Source organism: Ornithodoros turicata, chromosome 5, assembly GCF_037126465.1.
Source record: "Ornithodoros turicata isolate Travis chromosome 5, ASM3712646v1, whole genome shotgun sequence".
NCBI classification, from domain to species: domain Eukaryota; kingdom Metazoa; phylum Arthropoda; class Arachnida; order Ixodida; family Argasidae; genus Ornithodoros; species Ornithodoros turicata.
In genome coordinates this window covers 68351354-68374885 of record NC_088205.1, presented here as the reverse complement: position 1 = coordinate 68374885, position 23532 = coordinate 68351354, and the positions used below count along the sequence as shown (strand labels likewise).

The following is a 23532-nucleotide window of genomic DNA, read 5'->3' as shown; positions in this document are numbered from 1 at the left end:
TTGATGAAACGCTCAACTATCATGTAAGCGTGCAGTGCGATGGCCAGTAGTTAACTACATGTAGTTAGACTACTACTTAAACTACCTGATTGTAGTTAAAAAGTAGTTAGCAACTACTAGTTAAACTACTATTTTAAGTGGCTCACTACAGTAGCTAGGTTACTGAAGGCGCCAACTACTTCCGATTTTGCCGCAAGCTTTACGGTACGATTGTGCTTCCGACTTTTACCTTGAGCTACTTGTATGATGAGGACAGAGGTGCAGAGCAATTGTGTCGTGCATGTGTACTAAATCTTCACTTTTAATGCTTGTCTATAGTGAAGCCTCATTTGCTGTTAAATAATTCCGTAACTTAGATTATTGCGTAGGCACAGATAGAATCCCGCCGCAAGCTTTGTATTTTACGATCGTAGCAGTGGCTTGAGTCAAAGTTTATCATTGGTTGTGATTCATATTGTAGGTGCCCTTATTCACTATAAATTTGATTACACCTCTTAATAAGATACAGAGCGGCTAATACATGTCCGCCCGCTAGGCGTCGTCAGAAGGAAATGTCCGTGTACGCAGCCCTACATGATTTTTCTTCTATCAATATTTCGGTGTCTAAGAACACTACAAGGGATTGGTGTTTGCGGACAACGTTAAGTAGTTATAGATGTAGTTAAACTACATTGCAGTAGTTAAAGAAGTAGTTTTAACTGCTCCCCTGAAAAGTAGTTGAACTACTAGTTAAACTACTCCATCGCGAAGTAGTTAGTAGTTATAGTTAAACTACTGTAGAAGTAGTTAGTGGCCACCACTGTAAGCGTGTCTCTTCACCAAAGTACAGAACCAGTGCCTAGCGAGATATGAATTATACTAATTAACAAAAAGAATATTATGTTTATGTTGCGTTCGCCTTCTGATCCCGAGATCGCGGGTTCGAACCCGGCCGAGGACGCCAGCAACTTGGTGGCAGGGTACAAGTTACTTAGACACGCCGTCTTCCGCGAGGGACGTTAAATACGGGGTGCCGTGTGATGAGCTTTCATCGCACGTTAAAGAACCCTCAGGTGGACAAAAGTAATCCACAGACCGACCGCTGTGGCGTCGCTCGTGATCTCAGTTGTCTCGCGACGTAAACCCCCAATTATTATTATGTTTATGGATACAGGGTTGCAGAATGTGCCGTGTGCTTTCAAAATAGGGAGATTGGGTATGGGTGAGTGGGTGGGTGAGTGGGTGGGTGGGTGGGGGGTTATCGTTTACGAAAAGAACGATAAAAATAAGAAAGAGAGGGCGGCAAATTTGCGGCAAGGGCGGGTGTTTGAGAAGTTCCATCACCAGGGGTGATACGCTGTCACAAAAAATGCGTACGCCTCCCGTTTTCAACGCATTAGGAGACAAAACGATATCATTCGAGCTGATGGTTGGCTAGGAGCGTGCTATGCAGTGAAGTTCATTTTCGCCGCGAAGTAACTGTGGCTACGAGCGGGGTACAGATGTGAACAGATGCAGAGAGGACAACAGGAAGGAGTGGGGGGGGGGGGGGCAGGAGGGGAATGTGTTTTCGTGTGCGGATGTGAGGTGTGCACGATTGGAGCGCAAAGAAAAATACGCATTTTGCTTAAAAAGCGATCATGAATTATGATCAAGCACAGGCTACAACGAAAACGGAGAACCGAGTTCTATGTTCACAGATTTGACGCACTATAGTCTTAGTTGCTCGTGCGCCATAAAACCTCAATCATCATCATCATCATCATTACCATCATCATGTGACTCGCCTCAGTAGACGAAATGGGACTGCCTGGTGGATACATTAGGCGAACTGGGACCTCGCGCAGTTCCGGGTGAGGGAACATGACGAGGGATTGGGAAATAACCTGATAAAAAAGCCTTCGGCGAAATGGGAATAGGCGAAGTGGGAAGACACGGTTCAAACACATTTCGCAAAATGCTTGTAAACACAGGAAACGTTTTACAAAAAACAGCATGAAGATGCACATAATCCATTGCAAGGGTTAGGTAGCTGGTAGAGGGATATAACAAAAACAACTCCTGACAGAATTGTTCACTTTCGAAAAAAAAAAAAAACAGAATTCATTGAAACTTTACTTTTGGATTTATTTTTAAACCAGATATCGACGAGTGCAGCACGTTAGCTCATCGGTGTCATAATTGTGTCAACATACCAGGAAGCTACAGGTGCTACTGCAACAATGGTTATAAGCCTACACCGGATAAGTTATCTTGCGAAGGTGAAAGCACTCGAATACTGAAGTGCCAGCATGGCGGATGCCTTAGTAATTATCTTGGGTTGTGTTTTCAGACATTGACGAATGCCAAATAAACGATGGAAGATGCCATCACCTCCTTTGCATTAACACAGAAGGATCGTATGCATGTGGCTGCCCCCACGGATACCAACTTGGTCCGGATAAGAGGTCCTGTTCTGGTGCGTAAATCTTCCTTGACTGATTTTCAGCTTGTCGAGCTGTATTCGGTTCAAAGATTATTAATGCGTTAGCATTATAGTCCTCGCTACGCAAGAATCGCGGCGTGGTCTCTCAGTAGCCACGGCGCGGCGCGCATGCGCTGTGAGTGGAGAGGAAGGAGAGAGCGCGTGGATACTGCGACGCGCGACGCTGGACTGCCGTGCCAGGTGCCGACCGACGTACCGGCGCTGTGGTAACAGCCCCCCCCCCCCCCCCCAGCTCTCGCAAAATCTGTATCAAAATGCGTGTTACTGCGCACGGAGCAATCCATGCCTCTCCATTGGTCGGACGCCACAGGTGTGTTCGGATTGGTTTCCGGAATTTGAAAACGGCACTTCGCGCTTCCTCGCCTGCGTGCTGCGTACTAATTTGAACGGTGGACGCCGGGTCGGCGGTGTCTTTCGTAGGGATGCAAGTGCGTTCGCCGTTCGCCGTCTTATCCGTGTACTATGGTGTCTTTGATCGTGTTGTACTGTTTCTCGACACAAGCATCGGTCTACGAACAGCCAATTCTGGCTCGTTGAACACGTTCGAGCGCCGTCGGAGTTTGCATGGCCGTGACAAGAAAATAGGATTCACGAAGCAGCATCATTTTATGTTTGACGTATAGCAGGCAGGGACATAATAATCGAGAGATTGTACGCAAGTATGTCACAGTTGTTCGTTGTTGGCAATAGGCTGTGTCGATTAGCGTATTTTGCAAGTTTGAACTTTGTTGCAGAGTGCCAGGAAGCGCTACGCAATTGACTCAGTACGCTCAATGCATGTAAATGCGTCAACCTGCCGATTGTGTCAGTATAATGACTCAAATAAATTTCTGTTCAATACAACATTTTCCACAGTTGTTTTAGAATCACGGAATAACTTTACGGCGTGCATTAAGGCTAGTAGACACAGTCATAGACAATGTCGGGGGTAGCCGGTACAGGCCAGTATGGAAGGCATAGAAGTCAGCACCGGTCAGGCCATCCCCCCACAGCTCTCGCAAAATCTGTATCAAAATGGGTGTTACTGCGCACGGAGCAATCCGTGCCTCTCTATTGGTCGGACGCCACAAGCGTATCCGGATTGGTTGCCAGAATTTGAAAACGGCACTTCGCGCTTCCTCGCCTGCGTGCTGCGTTCTCCTTCGGCGGTTTCATTTGAAATCTGAATCTGAACGGTGGGCGCCGCGTTGGCGGTGTCTTTCGTTGGGAGGCAAGTGCGTTCGCCGATCGCCGTTTTATCCGTGTATTATGGTGTCTTTGATCGTGTTGTACTGTTTCTCGCCACAAGCATCGGTCTACGAACAGCCAATCGGATTTCAAACTGAAGTGTTGCCGTGAATTCTGGCTCGATGAACATGTTCGAGTGCCGTCAGATCTGCATAGCGGTAAAAAGAAAATACGATTCATGAAGCAGCATTTTATGTTTGACGTGTAGCAGGCAAGGACATGATGATCAAGCAATTTTGCGCAAGTATGTGACAGTTGTTCGTTGCTGGGAATAAGCTGTGTCGATATGCGTGTTTTGCAAGTTTGAACTTTGTTCCAGTGTGCTAGGAAGCGCTACGCAATGGACTCAGTAGGCTCAGTGCATGTATATGTGTCAACCTGCCGATTGTGTCAGTATAAATAAATTTCTGTTCATTACGACACCTTTCACAGTTGTTTGGGAATCACGGAATAACTTTACGACGTGCATGAAAGCTAGTAGACTTAGAGGTGAGGGGTAGCCGGTACAGGCCAGTATGGAAAGCTGAAGTCAGCAACAGCCACAACCGGTCGGGCTGCGAGCCAGACGGAAAGACTTCTGATTGGAGGATTGAGGGAGCAATCGCTGCACTCTTATTGGTCGTGTGCCCAGTGTTGTGTGAATTTAGCTATACTATGGGCGCTATAGGGAGTTAGTGAGAGCTGGTCAGGCTGCGAGCCGGACGGAAAGACTTCTGATTGGAGGATTGAGGGAGCAATCGATGCATTCTCATTGGCCGTGTGCCCAGTGTTGTGTGAATTTTTCTATACTATGGGCTCTGTGGGGAGTTGCGGAGAGCTGGTAACAGCATAGGATAGAGCTATGGATAGAGAAAGCCTGCTTACTCGACGACGTGACGTAAGAGCTAATAGTCAGAGAATCGTGTTTTCAACGGCGCTAGCCAATCACGAACGAGCTCTCAGAGGTCGTAGTCAAGAAGACGAACCAACGTCGTCTTCGAGCAGCGTATTAAACAGGAAAATTTAAAATACTTGAAATTTGAAAAACTAAAGCTCAGAACGGTCCCACATCTTTCTCATGACTGAGTTTCCGGAAAGCGTGTTGCACGTTTTGTCTACAGATTCATGTCTACAGGTTCCAAGTCAGCTGCGATCATTTCCGAGTTGTCGAATTCGCAGGACGGCGAATCGCAATATCAGACGAATTCTGACTATATATGTCCATGCACGTAGCGAAGGAGGGAGAGGAGGCAATAGGCAGGCCTTCTGTATCTATTGGCCGTGGCCGCGTCAAATGCTGTCTTGCTTTAGCGTTGTGGAGGGTCGTGTGGAGGGTTGTACAGCGTCTCTGAAGGGCCGTTGAAGGGTTGTGTAGCGTTGTGAAGGGGAGTTCCCAAAGGGTTTCCAAGTTTTAATGTTAACGCATTTCCGTCGGAGCCACCGTTGGATTGACTATGTTTTTTAGTACCGAGATACTCATATTAGCTGAGCCTGAGGTACCGAATCCTGTTACAATCCCCTGCTCTATCCGGGGAATTCTACTTCCGTGATTTGATCACGGAAACAGGGAGGCAGATATTTGAGGGAACTGTAGTTATCGGTAACGGGGGGCAATAAAAATTAGTTCGAAAGGTCTCCAACCTTCGAGTATACCCATTTCAGATCGCGGCGGAAAAAATCAATTCCTTCAAGCAGTAAGGAAGATAACAGACAGCAAGAGCGAAACAAGAAACGCAACGAAATAATGAAGCCATTCAGCAATTTTGGTAATTCTTAAGAGCACTCGTACGCTTGTCGCATTCGGTTAACAGAGTACAAAGATTGTCAAGCAAACTGCAAAACAGCGTGCTGCTGGTTCGAAAGGAGTTTCAGGCGGTTACGAGAGCTCTCATGTGCTTCGGAGCTCACTTCCGATCATTCACCCCCCCCCCCCCAAATCATCGAGGTGTGTTTGTGTGTGAGGGGGGGGGGTTATGCGTTTATTTCAGCCTGACCAAAGATCGGCTTGCTAGTCCTAAAAAATGTAAATCATAAATACAATACAATATATGATTGATTGATTGAAAGAAAGAAAAAAATGGGGATTGTAGTCCTCATCACGAGGGCCGGCTACCCCAGATCACCTAACGAAAGGAATGCCAGACACATCCACCCACACCCACTGGAGATGTCGCGAAGCGGCGACGAACGCCACAGACAGGGTCATAGCCCGTCTAACAGCTTGGTGTCCCTTAAAAACTGTGTAACGGCTCGCAAAGCTGGCAGTTAAGTGCTCATTGGCCATGGGCCCAGCACCTTCTGCACTCCGAAGGGTCGATTGTCAACCCGGCCTAACGCGGCTACAAGTCTGTCACGACACTCAGAGTATCCTGGGCACGTAAATATAATATGTTCGACGTCTTCGATTGAGCCACAGACTGGACAATTTGGAGAGTCCGCCTTCCCAAGCCTGTACAGGAGTCTTGCACTGTATGGTACATTGAGCCGGAGCCTGTGAATCAATGACGTAATCTGCCGTGGCATGGATGTTGAGAGGACCAGGGCTAGTTCGGGGTCAACCCGGTGCAGAAGGGAAGATCCAGCCTCGCCACAAAACCATTGATCTTTTGACAGCTTATGGCTCAGAGACTTTAAGGCACTCTTGGCGTCCGCCTTCGTGAAGTAAACACTGCGGAATGTACTATTTCCATGTGCTTTCCCGGCGTTGTGATTGGCCGCATCATGTCCGGTGATCCCACAGTGGCCAGGTACCCACCGGAAAATCACGTCATGGCCAGCGATCACTGCTTTTTGGTGCGCTACTAGTATGTCATTCAGTACAGGAGCTGAGAGGTGGTGTGTACCCGGTGTCATAAGGGTGTGTAAAGCGGCTTTAGAATCACAGAAAATCACCCATTTTCCCTGGGAAGGCGCGCACGGGATATGCTCTATGGCTAGAAGAAGAGCGTGTAGCTCTGCTGCTGTCGATGAAGTACGATGCGATAGTCGAGCACTGCGCGCAGTATTCGACGCTGGTACCACGAAGGCACAGGCGGATCCTGTAGATATTGTGGAGCCAAATGTAGAGGACGGTGGTCTTCCTCTACATGAGCCCCGACCGGCGATGATGGTATGCCACGGAGAGGCGATGACGGTGGCCTGTCTCCATGGCCGCGCCGGTGGAACTGAAGCCGGTGCTCCACGCGCGTGGCCATCGTTGTCGTCGTCGCCCGCTACAGGGGTCCCCCGGCCGTCAGATGCGTTGCGGACGCATCGCAAGAGCTGGAGTTAACGGGCGACCGTGGTAGGCGTATAGACGTGGTGACGTGTGGTCGAATAGGGGCACGGCACACGTTGGCGGCACTTCAGAGAGGATGAAGACGGGGAGAGCATCCGTGTGTAGGTAGTCATCCTTGTGGTAGGTGTGGACGGGAACAGCGATCCGTCGCAGAGAGAGTGAGGCGCTCGGTGTCGTGGTCCTGGGGTGCCGCGACCGGCACGGGAGCCGAAGCTCGATAGTCCCAGGTGGAGTGAGTGAGGTGCCGAGACGGGCTTAAGTGTGCCGAGGCGTCGGCTGCCGCGACTGCCGCAACCGGCAGGTGAGCGCAAGGCTCGAGTGTCGCGGCCGGCCGTGAGAAGCGTGAGAAGACTTGAGCGAAGAGAGAAGCGTAGGTGAGAGAGAGCGAAGAGTGCGGTAGGAGTGAAGGTGGGCCGTGTGTGCCGGAGGTAGTGCTGCTCGATGGCGTGGTGAGAAATTTGGGATGATGAAGGGCCGAATTGCTGCGGACGTGATGTTCTTTGTCCGGGTCACCAAATGTAGAGGACGGTGGTCTTCCTCTACATGAGCCCCGACCGGCGATGATGGTATGCCACGGAGAGGCGATGACGGTGGCCTGTCTCCATGGCCGCGCCGGTGGAACTGAAGCCGGTGCTCCACGCGCGTGGCCATCGTTGTCGTCGTCGCCCGCTACACCATCCGCATATACCGCCGTGCGATCATCCAGACGTTGGATCAATTAATACAATATATAAAATACATCACTACATAAACTATATATCATGGTGGTATATAATCTGAATAACACCTCCCGGAGTAGCCAGTCCCGAGTGGCTCGAGACTAACATCTCCATTTTTTCTTTTACAAATCAATCAATCAGTCAGTACCAGCGGGCCGTAACCCTAATATGTATCTCTAACACGGTCGTGTAGCCCAAGGCCGGTGCGTGGCTCTATGTATTGGTGGAAAGTGACTGTAGAAATATGAAGGATCGAAATATAGCAGTTGCCGGAAAAGCCAGAGAGCGACGGGAACCGAACCTACTGGTGTCTCGATCAGCGTTCGAGTGCAATTCACCGTAATGAGCGGGACATTAAAAAAAGCGCGTATTCTATTAAAGACGCAGTCTGGGTTTTTCTACCACTACCAATTTTGGATCCTTCACTGATCGTCTTGTTTGGACACAGTTTGTCTCTCTACTTACCTTTTCGTTACTACTCTTTTTACTTTAATTTTATACGTAACATGAAAAACGGTTAGGAGCAACTAATATTTATTCGAACAAGAACTTTCGTGCAAGAGACTGCACTTCTTCAGCCTGAAGAAGTGCAGTCTCTTGCACGAAAGTTCTTGTTCGAATAAATATTAGTTGCTCCTAACCGTTTTTCATGTTACGTGTGTGATTCCCTCTTCGCGGGCTCCTTGACAGTGTTTCATTTTTCCCCCTTTAATTTTATCGTAGAAACCCTATTGTATTCCTCAACATTACCATATTATGACGCCCATATGCACAATCCACGCTCAAGCAATGGTGGCAGAAGGTCGCGCGAGCATTACGTTATCAATGAGCCTAAGACAATCCATAATAAGTACATCCTATTCTACTCGTCTTGATTTCGTCCATAGATATAGACGAATGCGTTAACTTCAACTTCGGTTGCATGCACGTGTGCCATAATACGAATGGATCTGCTTACTGCACCTGCGACAGCGGATTTCATTTGGGATCAGATGGCAAATCCTGTATAGGTACGCAGCAATGCCGGAATCTTTCTGACATTACAGTTTTCCGGTTATTGGTAGTAGTTCTTGGTAGTGATCGCTGATCACGTTACTGAATCCGAAACGGAGTGCAGAAAAGTGTATGAAGATGCAGTATCAAAAGTAAAGGAGCTGCATTATAATTCAAGCGTGGTCTTCAAATCTTGATCATTAATCTTCATCGTTGATATTTCATTTGTAGATGTGAATGAATGCTCCAGACCCGGAATTACAGAGATCTGCCCTATGGGATGCGTGAACAGCCCTGGCAGCTTTCAGTGCCTTTCATATACATCTACAGAGGGATCAGTGAAAGAGGAGAGTGACGATGACCTGAGCTCATCTGGTGACGGTCCAACACCATGGAGCCCAGGTGAGGGATCACTTTCTTCTACCGTTGCGTTTCCTGATGCCGTTACATCAGTTGTCTTGCCTGCAGAGGATTGTGGGAAGGGCTACCTGCGGAGTGGCAATGGAAGTTGTGAAGGCAAGTCGTTTCTTTAATGAGATTTAAAAAAAAAAACGAGTTTCAGTGTGCTATTACGCTGTACGCGTTCCTTGTATGATCGAGTATACTACATTATGATTCGAGGCGAAATTTTAGCGACTAAACCTACTGCATACTTCTTTCGTACTTATCATCCTTTTCCGAGGCATTCGGGCTGCTCATAGGACTTTCACGCAATATCGTGATCTGATTGCACCAGCTTCTAACATGGCAGACATTTTCTCACGTGCTTTACCGACGTTGTGCGAGCGTGGACGGTCGAAAAAGCAGATCATCTGTAACTCCAACGACGTGCGAACTTTCAACGCACGGGGCGTATGAATTTACGGGCAGAAAGAAATAAGAAAAAGGGGGAAGGTCAGCCAGGCAGCACGCCGGCACAAACTGGGCTACGGACTGCAGATATCCAAGTGTGTGTACTGACTGTGGCCTAAAAGAGTATGTAAAAAAACATAAAATGCGTACATTGTTTATAATCTTCGCATCCTTTTGTCATTTGTATGCAAATTACCATAACTCATGAAACAACAACAACTACTACATGAATGACGATGAGATGAGGTGATGATAACTGATCAGCAAGCTGTACGGGAATTGCGTTACAGTTCGGACGTCATCCAACCATCACCCAACTAGAGTGTGTATTGTCTTTCATGTGTTCTACTCTTCTACAATATTGAGTCTATAAGCTACTTGGAGACAAGTCAGCATTTGCCTATTATTACTGTCCTTTTTCAGTTATTGATGAATGTCAAACAGCTGGATATGGCTGCTCACAAATATGCCCATATGATTACGCATTTCATCGCTCTACTTTCAGATGTTGACGAATGTAAAGTCCCACCAAGCGGGAACAAACCTTGTGAAGATACTTGTGTAAATGAACCAGGGTCTTTCCGATGTGAATGCAGACCCGGTCGTAGAAAGATCGGCAACGGCCGGTGTCAAGGTAGTATATACTTCAAGCTAAGTCTGTAAACCTTGGGTTCGGTGTTTCCTGGTGTTAATCAGCTGAAAAACGTAATGACACATAACGTGTAATAGCGTGCCCAATACGCATCACTTACAAGCCATATTACTTCATATTATTGTTCCCTTTCACACCGATCGTTCATTGTACACGTGCACGTCCTTTCTTTTTCTTAATAAACATATCCACCCCCCCACCCCCCCACGTGCACGAAGGGCTGCCACAGATATTGGTGCCATAAAGGTTACCGTTGTGCATATCAAGTTCATCTATTAGCATAATCACTGGGTTTTTTTTTTTTTTTCAGTATGTCTGCTGTTCAGCACAAGTAGGGCACTTAGCTCTGGACAGTGACGGCCATAAATACATTGTTTGAGTATTTAAATATAAATACAAAATACTTTGTTCAGACAGGCATTTAAATACTATGCATAAATACCTTGCAATATGAGTATTTAAATACAAAATATAAATACAGTATTTAAATACCGTAACCACTACCATAAATACTTTGATGAAGATGTGATATCGAGTTGTAAAAATAACGATGATAATAACAACAATCAGAAAAGAAACAATGTCATTTAGAGTGCCTCGAAGACTCTAGAAGAGCCGTAGAATATGGTAACATCTCAATACGGCCGAAGTCTCATTACGACCGAAAATCTCGTTGTAGCCGAAAATCCTATAATCCCTGAGCTGAGTAGAGTTGATCCAGCGCTCGCTTTCCGGATGCCTCGACATAACTCTTGTCAAGATGCCGCATTAGTTCATCGAATGCGACTCGATGTGGCTTTTACAGCGCAGTCGCGTTACCGCTTGAGACAAGTTGACTCTCCCGAATGTCTTCACTGCGGTGCTGTAGATCTAGAGCACATTCCTCTCCATTGCCCACACTACCAACCTTCCCGAACCGTACTCTCCAGATCCCTTAACGAGATGGACTCCCCCCGTTATTGCGATCCTTATTGTGAAGCGACTCATTATTTCATTCCCCGCATCACCACCAGCAATGGGGTAGAGTATCGCCCCTGGTGATCAAACTACCCAATCGTCATCTCGTTGTTGTTGTTTAACCCCCAAGTGTCTCATTACGGCCAAAATCTCATTAAGACCAAAGGTAGTCTCATTTCGGCCGAAGATGTTTCATCACGGTCAAAAAAAAAAAAAAGAAGACGCATCCACCATATTATCAACCACTGTATTATATGCTTTCCAAAGTGTCGCTGGGACGGGTGTGCCCACACAATGGTTCACGCACACGATACTGCGATAGTGTTTCATGCATCCCTCGTGAAAAGTGCTTTTATTCCCATACTTTGTCACACGATATTTGTATCTGTTATACCATTTTTTCTCGGTATTCGAGCAACATCCTACTCAGCGGTTCTGTGAACAACAATAACTACATGAATGATTATGGGATGAGGTGATTCACCGCAACGGTTACGGTGCCACACCTCAGTGCATGTGAGTTATCATATGAGCGGGATGACGATGAAAAAGATGAGGCTTACACACTCGCACACACACACACACATGACACACTCAAATGAGATATCACACATGCGGGTGTGTCGTAACAGTTTGTGTGTGTTTCGAAAAGGTTACTCCACAGGGGCATGAACCAGAAGCCACATGACCTATGACCATTATATATTCCCTCACTAGCTGCCTTCTACAATTTACGTCCATCTGAAATTTAAAAAAGTACAGAAGGTGCTGTACTAAACGGCATATGCTCTTGGTTAATGATGACCATAAGGCATATATGTCGTCAACGAGACATTTTTTTTCATATATTCATGACATATTCAAGAAATTATGGACGACAAAGACAATTATGTCATAATGATGCAGTGGCATATCCACAAAAAATATTTCAGGAGGTGCTTTATGGAGAGCGCCTTAGGCCGTATTCAAATTTTGGCCGTAATGAGGGACTTGGAGATTAAAGGATTATTGTGCGTAATGAGATATCGGCCGCAATGAGATACAATCTAGAATATCGGATTCGCAAAGGAGAATAGCCTCTCCACAGGCGCCGATGCACGGCTTGAATTGAATTTCACGAAGATCTTCGCACAAGCAATGTCAGCGAGTGAATGAGTGAGTGAAAACGAAAAAAAAAAAGAGAAACTTGGCACCACCAATGGCAATTGGCAATGGCAATTGGCAGTTCGCGACTGTTGTCTGCAGCAACACTGTATCTCACGTGTAACACGCCCTCTAAGATGGTTTGTCGCATGCTAGGAAAGACACGGCATAGCTTCCCAGCTTTGGGGACGCTTTTATCAGGACCACTTCAGGTCCCTAAACTCTGGTTTGCCCTTCTTCCCGAAAGGTCAAATGCAGGGTAACTTTAAGACATGCGTCAGCATCGTGTGTAACAAGGAGTATTATAAAGTATTTACAAAAATAAATACAGTAAAATTGATATTTCGGTATGATTGGAAATACATTTTTCAGGTCTGTATTTAAATATAAAATATAAATACAAGTATTGATACTTTAAGTCGTATTTTAATTACAATCTCTTTAAATACTGCAAATATTATTTAAAAAATACAAGTATTTAAATGCCTGCCTCTGGATCATATTGTCAGACTAGGTAGTGCTAAGACGTAGCGCAATCTACGAACGGTATATCCTGGTAGGCAATATAAAGCCTTGCAGACGAGCAATATCCACGTATCAGGCGCGGATTACAACCGCGAACAAAATAGCACAGATTTGGGGTGCCTTTTCTCTCTTTTTTTTTCGTCATTTCATTTCTCTTTTCTTTACTTTTTCTATTTTTTGAACGTATGTTTCAATGGTCATCGGCGAAGATACATCTTTTCAATGCACTTTTATTAAACAAAGAAACAAAAGTGGTTTCACAGCAGTGTGTAAGAGCCAGTGCGTACGTGAAGCATGATCCGTCCCAACATCTCGTATCAGGATCCGTTGTAGAGCTCCGTATCTAGGGCCTATAGAGCCTGAGTAGAGTATACCTGACCTCCACATAGACTGTCACATGTAGGTAGATGGTACCGTGTAGGGAGAAAGAAACATGACGCTATTGCCCACTGCAGAGCCTGACCTCTGCACATTACCTTATCAAGACTTGGGTGAAAAAGAGATGGTTATGAGCAGACTACGTTAGCATTTTACAGTTCGGTCGTGCTGCTGCTGTTTGTCATCATATCAGCACTATTGCTCAAACTATCGTAAACAATATTGGACCATTTCCATATTTGCGTCGCTCCCAGCGGCGGAATATCGAACGCCATATCATTCCCGCCAGTAAACATGGCGACGCTTTTGCACTGGCCTGTCGCGTGGGAAAGTAGCAAGAGAAGATTGCAGGAAGAATGGGGAAAGAGTGAAAGCGCACTGTAGTAATTACGAGTAGAAAGCGACGCCAAACGTCCACGTAACCTCGAAACCGATTATCTCCCCCCAATGAACATGACAGTCGCCTGTAGGTGGCTGCATATGCACATGCGCTCACCTGGAAAAGGTCCATCAATCACATATCTTACCAAAGCTCTATTTGAGCACGCTCTACAGCCGCAGGTGCATGTGGGATGCCTTCTTCTTCTTCTTCGTGAGCTGTAAATGGCGGCTTCGAGTGTCAGGAATTTCTTGTGTTTTTATCGTGTCTGCATCTTTTACATGCCTCTCAGGCCTAATAGACGTGTTTCACGCTTTCATGCAGCAAATCAGTTGATGACGTCACCATCGTCAAGGTTACAGATTTTGTATAATTCCCATCCTTCTGATATTGGCCTTTCCTTTTCCTCTGTTTTTTTGCTCCAGCGAGTTTAAGAAATCGCTTTTCGCCTATTATTCTGAAAAAGTGACGTTTTACGCATTGTTCTGATGTTTAAATTGGTGCAGCACTCAGTCGCCTATGCTGTTATATGCACTTACAAATAAAACAAGATACAAAATACCTACCATCATGACCTCCATGAATCTCAAAGTTGCACCCAACCAGCGATTACCTTCCCAGGCAGCACAATGTACTGAAAGTCGAGTGCAATAGGGGTGGACGGGTAAGTGGAGGGCCTTGAACACACTCGTGAAACTAAAGAATATTGATAAGACACATACCGTCCACCCCTATTGCACTCGCAAATGAAAGCAAATTTGCTTTCAGATTGCCCTCGGAATACTTATCTTGTACGCAATCGCAACACGTGTCAAGGATGCCCACGACATTCGCACACCCTAGGAACCAGAAAGACTTCCTTCGCAGATTGTCGTTGCGACAATGGGTTTACGGGCATGCATGGTGTTCGACCGCCATGTCAAGGTATGTACTGCATTATCAGCCCTAATAAATTGCCCTAAAATTGCAGTGGACTGGCAGTGGTGCACTAAGTGGTGTTTCTCTTTCCCTTTTTTTTTCTTTGTGTGTGTGTGTACATAGCGATGATATGATTCACTTCCAGATATCGACGAGTGTACCACCAACAAACTTCAGTGTTCTCATCGTTGCGTGAATACCCCAGGAAGCGCTTACTGCGCGTGTCCTACGGGTTTCTACTTGGGTAAGGACGGAAGGACATGTGCTGGTAAGTTACCTTTCATGAATGTCACTGCGTGGAACGCCAACATGTTAATCTAACGTGCTCCTGACGCACGGAAGAATGTCCGCTGATTACGCATGAACTAGAGAGGAATATGATGGCAGTTGATGTTTGGCGTTGGAACACATAGAAACGACAAATACATACAAGGCCTCAAGTGCCTAAGAAATGAGTGATGAAAGAAGGAAGTCACTGAAAAGGTTAGCTGTAGGACTCGAACCCACATCCTCTGGATTACCGGTCCAGTCCAGTCGGTAGAGCCCTGGACCGGTAATCAAGAAGATGTGGGTTCGAGTCGGTTTGTCCCTTCAGATGACGCACCCTTGGAAGTCGCTGGGGAGGTGTGTTAGCTTAGCCCAATTGGTAGAGCCCTGGACCGGTGATCCAGAAGATTGAAGACTGTTCGAGTCCTACAGCTGGCTAACCTTTTCAGTGACTTCCTTCTTTCATCATTAAAGAGGAACAGCTGGATGATGGAGTTCATGGACAAGGCGAAGACATCAATACAATTTGACAGGCACTTTAGATGAACCAACCAACGTTGACGCTTCATTTGTCCACTAAAAGACATCACAACAAAATGTATAGTATGTATAATGCTATACCTCTTAAAATTCGAATTCACCTGATATAAGTCATTGTCACCTGCATGCAAGGCTGGACTTCTTAGATGTCCTGACCCTCTCCCTCAATCCAGCATGTTCTGCACCCTCTCCACATTCAAACATGCTGTCCTCGTACCCTCAGAAAAATCATGTATCCAACCGATCACGTACCAACCATGAGTGGTGAATCTATGCATCGGGACTTCTTGCTTCAAGGGACAGTCCGGGAAAACCAGAAGTTGTTCTTGTCTAACTGCCACGCAGGCTTACATGCTGTGTGGAAAGTTCCATCTCACAAAAGGGGGTGGTTTTCGAGATTTCGACTGAAGACATCCGGTTTCGTTTTTGTCCCCGGCATACTCCTTGCCCCAAGGATACTCTATGTATGTCATCACTCACGTGAGCATGACGTCCCCAATGGAAACAGTGGGGCACAGGACTGCGGCGTTAGTGGGAATGAAGAGAGGTGTTTTTTTCTATGAGTACTGAACCACAGGCTGCGTCGTGATACCCGTGTTTACATTGACGCTACTCGCTTGCATTTTTCTCTGCATCGCTGTGCTACTCAAAAGCATCATAATGGGCAAATGGTAGCACGCACCAACCAACTATCGCACAAACAAGCAGCGCAAGTTACGTGCGGCCTTGCTCTTATGCATGTCACGCGAGAGCTCGCTGCGGCCTTTACTCAGGGTCAACTGCGGCATACAAAAAAAACGATTATAAATCGCGCGACGGGATTTCTTCTGAAATATTTTGCACGGTGGTTTTGAGGAGTATTAGAAATGATAAGATGTTTCCCATACCCATGTTTTCGACCGGACTGTCACTTTCAGTCTGCTGTCTGTCTTCTGATATCTGCTGTTTATTTAGATGTGAATGAGTGCGCACAAAGGCAGAGCATCTGTGACCAAGAATGCACGAATACAATAGGGAGTTACGTCTGCCGGTGTAAGAGTGGCTACGAGCTTTCCTCTATAGATAAGCGGACCTGCAGTGGTGAGATATTACACATAAGCTCCTCAATAACGTCCCTCCACTGACTATGTTACGTTTTCTCTGTTTCACACAGACATAGACGAATGCGCCACGAACAATGGTGGATGCGAAGAAAGCTGCGTCAATATTCCTGGAAGATACTATTGCACCTGCTCTAGGGGATGGAAGGTTGCACCCGATCTCCATAGCTGTATCGGTAGGATCGCTACTAGTCTCATAAGGGGTTTCATTAGGTGACACAGTACCTCCACACAGTACCCACCCATTCACCGAATTCACCGAAACCGGTTTCGTCGACGCCGTTTCATCGAACGCCGTTTCGTCGACGCCGTTTCATTGAACGCCATTTCATCGACGCCAGTTCATCGAACGCCGTTTCATCGAACGCCGTTTCATCGAACGCGATTTCAATGCCAAATGCCTCGAATACCAAAGTTGCAAATTCGAGAATTGGGCTCCACATCGCACGTCGTGTCACTGAAAAAGCTTGAAAGCCCAGCCTCGTAATTTTATTTTTCGCTTTCCTCCCCCCATACAGGGTGTCCCAGAAAACGTGTCATGGAATTATAATAAAAAAAAGACTACACCCCTTAGAATCATGTTGTCAAGGGCATTTGTTCCTACTAGGTTTTTGCCACCTCCTAATGTGAAGGTTGTGTAACGTAAGTTTAGTTATGTAAATTTTTGCCAACTGAAGTTGGAAATTTGCCAAGTAAAGGTCACTTTTTTACCCCATGAATGTGAAGAGCGTGTCTAACTTAGTCACATTAATGATAATTTATAGGGATATTCAGGGACTATCCCATCAGAAAAATAGCCGAACATCATGTTCTACGGATCTAGCGCGCGACAAATTTTTCAGCGCAGTTCTTGTCAGTCCGACGTAAGGGTGTTGGGAACCCAGCCCACACCAGCAACGCAGAAAGAGATAACACAAGTATGGCTTATCGCGTCCGACCTTTGCTGGGATCGCACTTTCCCTCTCCCAATTTCAAGAACTCTCACTTCTACTTTCACACTGCGACATACCTGGGTAAACTACTTGTAAAATGTAATTAAATTATATTACTCATTACTCCAGTTATAATCTAATTAAATTACATTACTTATTACTCCATCTGAAATGCAATGAAATTACATTACAATTACTACGAAAAAGTAATGATATTAAAACGTCATTGCTTTGCCATTATTGGCATACATGTTCCCGAGTTTTGTGGAAGGCACAAGGGACAAAAACGCAAAAGTTGACGAAACATGCCTTCCCCGAAATTCAGGGAAATGTATGGTGGCAATGTAACAACAGTTAGCTTGTACCCTTCTATTTGTCTCTTCTACATGTCAGGCTAGCGTGCCACGTATGACGTATCGTTCCATAATGTAGAGACGAAGGTGACACAAACTATCACGACAACAGGAAGATTGTCGAGAGGATGGGGCCCGCAGACAATGATTCTCCAAGGCTACAAACCATTGACCTGAAGAATGTTTGTTTGTGGGTGCGCTAACTAAGGCAACTGGCACGTCGAAAAGAACTGACGTTCCCCCGTGCCGAACAGCCATACAGGACGAGCAGATCAGCGCAGAACACAAGTTGGAAGCAATGCTGCGCAGCCAGCAGCCACCCCCACAGAAGCAGTCTATCAGGATCACAAATGAAAAACTTGGAGCCTTGCACAGAAATCGTCGTCAAATGAACTTGAACGATTTTTTGCGTGCTATTGCACACCATCTTAAACACCGACGTTTTAAATAAATGGCCCGCGTTAGCTATGCAAGCACAACACAGAACGCATATAGCTGTCGTTACTCTTCTGGTCTACATATTGTCTGGACTGTCTTAGTAAGAAAACCTAAATGTCCCACGAGGTTAACTTCTCGTTACATGTCATCAGCCTGGAAAATTTTGAAGCCATTGAGTTACGCGACGACAGTGCGTTTTAGTACAGCGTATAGGAACTGTACTATGCGTACGGTTAGCGTTTGAGCAACACGATAACTGCTATCTGGTTGCGTACGCGAGGAAGCGTAGGAATAAAGCGTAGGAAGGAAGCGTAGGAAGGAAGCTTGGAAGCGTGCTATACTAAAACCGTCGTGTGGTACCCCCCAGGTTCTGGAGTCTTCTCTGAAATACAAGCGATTTTATGAATCGGCGTTCGATGAAATGTCCACTTTTCGACGAAACGGCGGTGCGTTTCTCCCTCGGTTTACGAACCTCGATTTCCAAACTGTGAACGCATTCTTCAGGCACGAACGTAGAAGAGTGTAAATGTGACGGACAAATGTGACGTCACAAAACGCCGTCAACCGAGCGATTGGGAATACGAGGGTGGATCAAATATAAGCGAGACTTTCATTTTATTGAATTTTAAATTTGTAGTAAGAAATAAACCGAGTGTGCATTATTTTTCTACATAATCTCCCGATGTAGAAATGCATTTTTCCCAGCGGGTTGGTAGTTTTTTGATCCCCTCTTCATAAAATGAAGTGGGTTGTGTCAACAGCCAGTTGGCGCACAAACTCCTCCACTGCGTCGTCGTCGTCGTCGAATCGTTGGCCTCCAAGATTTTCTTCGAGTGGCCTAGAGTGGCCCAAACAGGTTGAAGTCACATGGCGATAAGTCAGGGCTAAAAGGAGGGCGTTCCGGTGGCGTCCATCCCATTACCCAAAATTCTGCGCAAATGACGGCTGCAGTGTGGGGTCTGGCGTTGTCATCGAGGACAATCACTTTACGTGGTGGTCGGTCAGGCCTCTTGCTGCGATAAGCAGATTTAACCTCACTCAAAAGTTCACAGTAATATGCAGCGTTGATGGTGCGATGATCGCGCAAGAAATCAATGCGCGGAGCGTTTCAAACTATTTACAGATATAAATCATGAATACCTCTAACTGTAAAGAAAAGAAATGTCATAAAATGTCCCAATACAGTTCTTGTCATTGTGAGACTTTCAGGTCCCCTTCACTCACTATGGACCTAGATTTATGAATCCCTCGCTTTATGAGCGATTTTCCGTGGAACGCACTCCGTTCATAAATCGAGGGTTCACTGTATTCGTGGGGTGTACCTCGAAAAAAGTGATCGAAATACCCAGTTGCAAAACAAACTTGAGTAGTAGTAGGGGAAGGACTCAGAGAGCCGAGCACTTACACATGGTTACTAAGAGCCATCCCGATAAAGCCCAAGAGATTTGGAGGATATTTGGAGCCAAGACCGCCGTGTCTTTTCTTCTCGCGTTCGGCCATGCAGGGGCTTTCCCCATTGCGTTCGAACTGGGAATGGACTATTTCCATATCCGCGTCGCCCTTGGCGGCAGAATGTCGAACATCGTATCTCAAGCCCCACCCCCCCCCAACCTCGAACCCCAATAAACATGGTGACGCTTTTCGGACGGGCAGGTTGCGTGGGAAAGTAGCAAGAGAAGATTGGAAGAAGAATGTGGAGAAAGTGAAAGCGCATTATACTCAATACCAGTGCAAAGAGTTGCCAAATGTCGACCTCAAACGATCGTGTAACGTTGAAACCGATTATGTCGCCCAGTGAACATGGCAGTCACCCGCAGGTGGCTGCGCATGCGCATACGCTTTCCCGGAAAAAGTTCATTGTAATGCCAATCAAGTGAAGGAGGAAAACCCAGAGAAAAACCTTCACGACCTGACAAAGAAACAAAAGAAGACAGTACAGTTTCAGTTACAGAAACAAGACAAGACAGTAAAATTTTTATAATAAAGAATACAGATGAGTATTTCAATCCCAGTTTATCCCAGTTTTAATTTCAACCCCAGCGAGCCATCGCACAGAAAGGATATATCAAAGAATCAACCTCCAATGCATGCACGGCTCCACAAGCAAAACTATTTTATTTGGCAATCAACCTAAGGATCAGTCTTACACAAACTACAAATTTTCAACGATCTGGATCACACATACCGAAACACTATGTGCCTATATCAAAGAACACAACTTTTAATTTAAAAAGAGTTTCTTATTAAGTGGTGTTGGATGTAAGGAATTAATCGAATTTCGAGCAAACAGAGAAGGCACCCCCAAAGACACCCAATTATTATGCTTTGTTCAAATCCTACGGGACACAACTTTTAAAAATAGTTTCTTCTTAAGTGACCAGCACAGATGCAAGGAAATAATTATTCATTCGTTTCTGAAGAACACATCAAGCATTTAATCAAGAGGGTCAATAGCAACCACTAATAGAGAGTAAAAACTAAGAACAGTCGACAATATCAGAGGGAACCGGTTTCCATACTGGCGACTTCTCTAACACATAAACAACAAATACATCAAGGGAAATAATCTATCCACTGAAGCAACATAGAATAGTCATCGTGACCTAAGCAAGGTGAACACCAGATCATCCAGATAATCATTAGATCAATTTTGATTTTGACAAACACTACAAGGCTTACTTTGTTTTATGAATCCATAAAAAATGAAAATATACACGAACCAAGGCAAGCTCATTTTCCCGCTTTTCCTTCTTTCCTCAAAAGGAGCGGTTACGCTTTCTCTCTATACAGCAAAAGCGAAGACACACCTAAACTGCACATGGTTTGTTCCCCCAAGGATGGGGGACAATATCTCTCTCACACATTCCTTTTCCTTCATTCTTCAAAACGAGGGGGGGCGACACGCTCTCTCTCTCAAGGCCCATTGCCGTGATGCCTTTGCACAGAGCCGATATTTTTTTATTGAACAAGTACGGCAAATAGATGTAAGGAATCTGTGCTCACATTATTCGATTCGGAAGAACACATAGAGAAAGCACAGAGAATCAACAATTATTCAATGATGTAAATATTATGCTAACATCATCTCAACGAAGCGATACTCAACCAATTTATCAAAACAAGAAGCAACGAGCACTGCAAATTTAATAAAATAACTTCCGATTTTCCAACATAAAGTTCTACATGCAGCAGGAACATAGAAACAACACAACACAAATATTCATAAGTTTGCTATAGAGCAAATCATCAGACACAACTCAGAAATACAATTTTCACATCCTCTATACATAATAGATCTCCCCCTGTTTGTAAACAAATGATGTCATAGTGTTCGACAGCGCCACCAATTTGGTAGAGTCGAACTGTGCTCAAAGCTAGGGGTGATCAAGGTCGCGCCCTAGAGCCACGGTCTTGAGGAGTTACCATGGTCTCTGAAAGGGACGCGACCTTCGGTTCTACTTTCCTTTCAATAGGAGGCAGTGGACAAGGGCCCATTCGTGGAACCCAGCCCTCCCCTTCCGATTTGTTACAGTTTCAGTTAATCGACCAACGTCATGATGATGTTTCTCGGGTAGAGATCTATTCCCAACGCAGAGAATACTCGACTCAAGATCAGTATTTTTATTAATGTCAGTCGAGTGAGCACCTGAAACAAAGACAAACCAATAATTAATAATTTAGTTTTTCACAACAGAGACCGGATACAATCATTTTCTAAGCACGCGACATGAGTGTGCTATGGGAGCAGTGCAAAAGTTGCTCTACAATGGAAACATACTTATTTTTTTCGTTAACATACAGAGACCCAAAAGGAAATATTTGAAGAATAAACTGAGATAGTGCATGCTTTCTAGCAAAACGACCACAGACTTCTCCCTCCTGTCAAGGTTACTCCCGCAGGGTGTTGGGGACACAGAGTTTTTGAAAGCCGCCATTTTTCTTACATGGAAATTCATCCCACTTCCCAAGAAGAGATGAGAGAGAGAGAGAGATTTATTAGATGGTTGTCAATTTGAACGATTCAAGTAGTGAAGCATCAGTAAGACCACATATCATACCTATATGGATGCTGTAAAATTGGTTAAGGATAAGTACATTGCACATCTGTATTCTGAACTGTAGTGTCTAGTCTTGTGATGTTTCGTGAAGGTTTTTCCTCTGGGTTTTTCTCCTTCACTTGATTGACATTACAATGGACCATTTCCGATGCGAATGCGAACGCGTATGCGCATGCCCAGCCCTTGAGTCCGCCATCTTTGAGTGGAAAACATTGCTATGGACCCACCTGCGGGAGACTGTCATGTTCATTGTGGGGAGATAATCGGTTTCAAGGTTACGCGGACGTTTGGGTCTGATAACGAGTACAGTGCTCTTTCACTCTTTCCGCATTCTTCTTCCAATCTTCTCTTGCTACTTTCCCACGCAATGTGCCAGTCCGAAAAGCGCGTCACCATTATTGGGGGGAAAGACACGACGTTCGACATCCCGTCGCCAGGGGCGACGCGAATATGGAAATGGTCCATTCCCAGCACTATTGGCTTTAATCAAATATTTTCATGTGTACAGATGTGTATGTCTGTTGCTGGCATGTTCGGACGCGTTGGGGGAAGCCCCTGCACGACCGTGCGTTAGAAGGAATGGCGCGGCGGTCTAACCTAATTAATATCGACTAACCAACATGGTGCTCCGTCGTGTCTGCCCTGCTAAGCCCAAAGGTCGCGAAACTGCGGCTCTGGTTCGATAAAACGACTTGGACAGACATCGAAGACCCGTGAATTTGAGTAGTTGAATAGTGTTGTCGTGGTTTTAAAAACAGCATATTATCTTATGAAGCAGTCGAGCATTCCCCTTGATTTTCCTTGTTTCGAGTACGTGAATTTCGAGATCGGGGATTCGAAACCGGGACTACATTGAGGTACTCCCTATTCGTGAGTCAGCACTGCTCTCGGCATGGGTACACAGGAGAAACCGCGTGTGCCTAACCTTGAGCTGCTATCGTCATAGTTAGGGGAGACCAATGATGAGACACCACGGCTAATAGGGGAGAGATGCAAACCGGTGAGTTGCGCAGAAAGCTGACCTCCTTGTATAGCGTATACGGAGATGACGAATAGCTGTATGGTGAAGTGCATGGACAAGGCGAAGACGTCAATACAATTTGACAGCGTTTCTCGCGCATTTTCCTATACGCTGTTGCATTATGTAACACGTTACATAATGCACTCAAAATAAAGTTGCTGTTGTAACACGTTATCATTTGTTCGTTTGTTTGCCTTGCTCCCCCACTCAGGGCGACCGTCGCCAACGGCCCGAATATCCACCAGGGGTTCACGCCAGGGTTCTAGATTGGAAGAATGTTCGCTGATGTTGCCTTTGTAGCAGCTTCCAACTAAACTACGCATGAACTAAAGCAGCTACCTCGGTGGTGACAATTAGTAA

The 23532-nt window shown here is 45.6% G+C and overlaps 1 protein-coding gene and 1 long non-coding RNA gene across 2 annotated transcripts in view; one reads left to right on the top strand and one right to left on the bottom strand.

Annotated features, from left to right (window-relative positions):
* The window catches only part of LOC135394645 (fibrillin-2-like), a 57410-nt gene that overhangs the window by 8023 nt on the left and 25855 nt on the right, over positions 1 to 23532 (top strand). Inside the window, exons 7-15 of the mRNA XM_064625488.1 lie at positions 2121 to 2240; positions 2312 to 2437; positions 8891 to 9061; positions 9128 to 9175; positions 10017 to 10145; positions 14314 to 14469; positions 14609 to 14731; positions 16225 to 16350; positions 16424 to 16546. Coding sequence (XP_064481558.1) covers positions 2121 to 2240; positions 2312 to 2437; positions 8891 to 9061; positions 9128 to 9175; positions 10017 to 10145; positions 14314 to 14469; positions 14609 to 14731; positions 16225 to 16350; positions 16424 to 16546 — 1122 coding nt within the window. The remainder of the gene's footprint in view (positions 1 to 2120; positions 2241 to 2311; positions 2438 to 8890; positions 9062 to 9127; positions 9176 to 10016; positions 10146 to 14313; positions 14470 to 14608; positions 14732 to 16224; positions 16351 to 16423; positions 16547 to 23532) is intronic.
* Positions 18776 to 23532, bottom strand: part of LOC135394647 (uncharacterized) — a 31428-nt gene continuing 26671 nt past the window's right edge. Inside the window, exon 3 of the long non-coding RNA XR_010422954.1 lies at positions 18776 to 19106. This is a non-coding gene — a long non-coding RNA (uncharacterized LOC135394647). The remainder of the gene's footprint in view (positions 19107 to 23532) is intronic.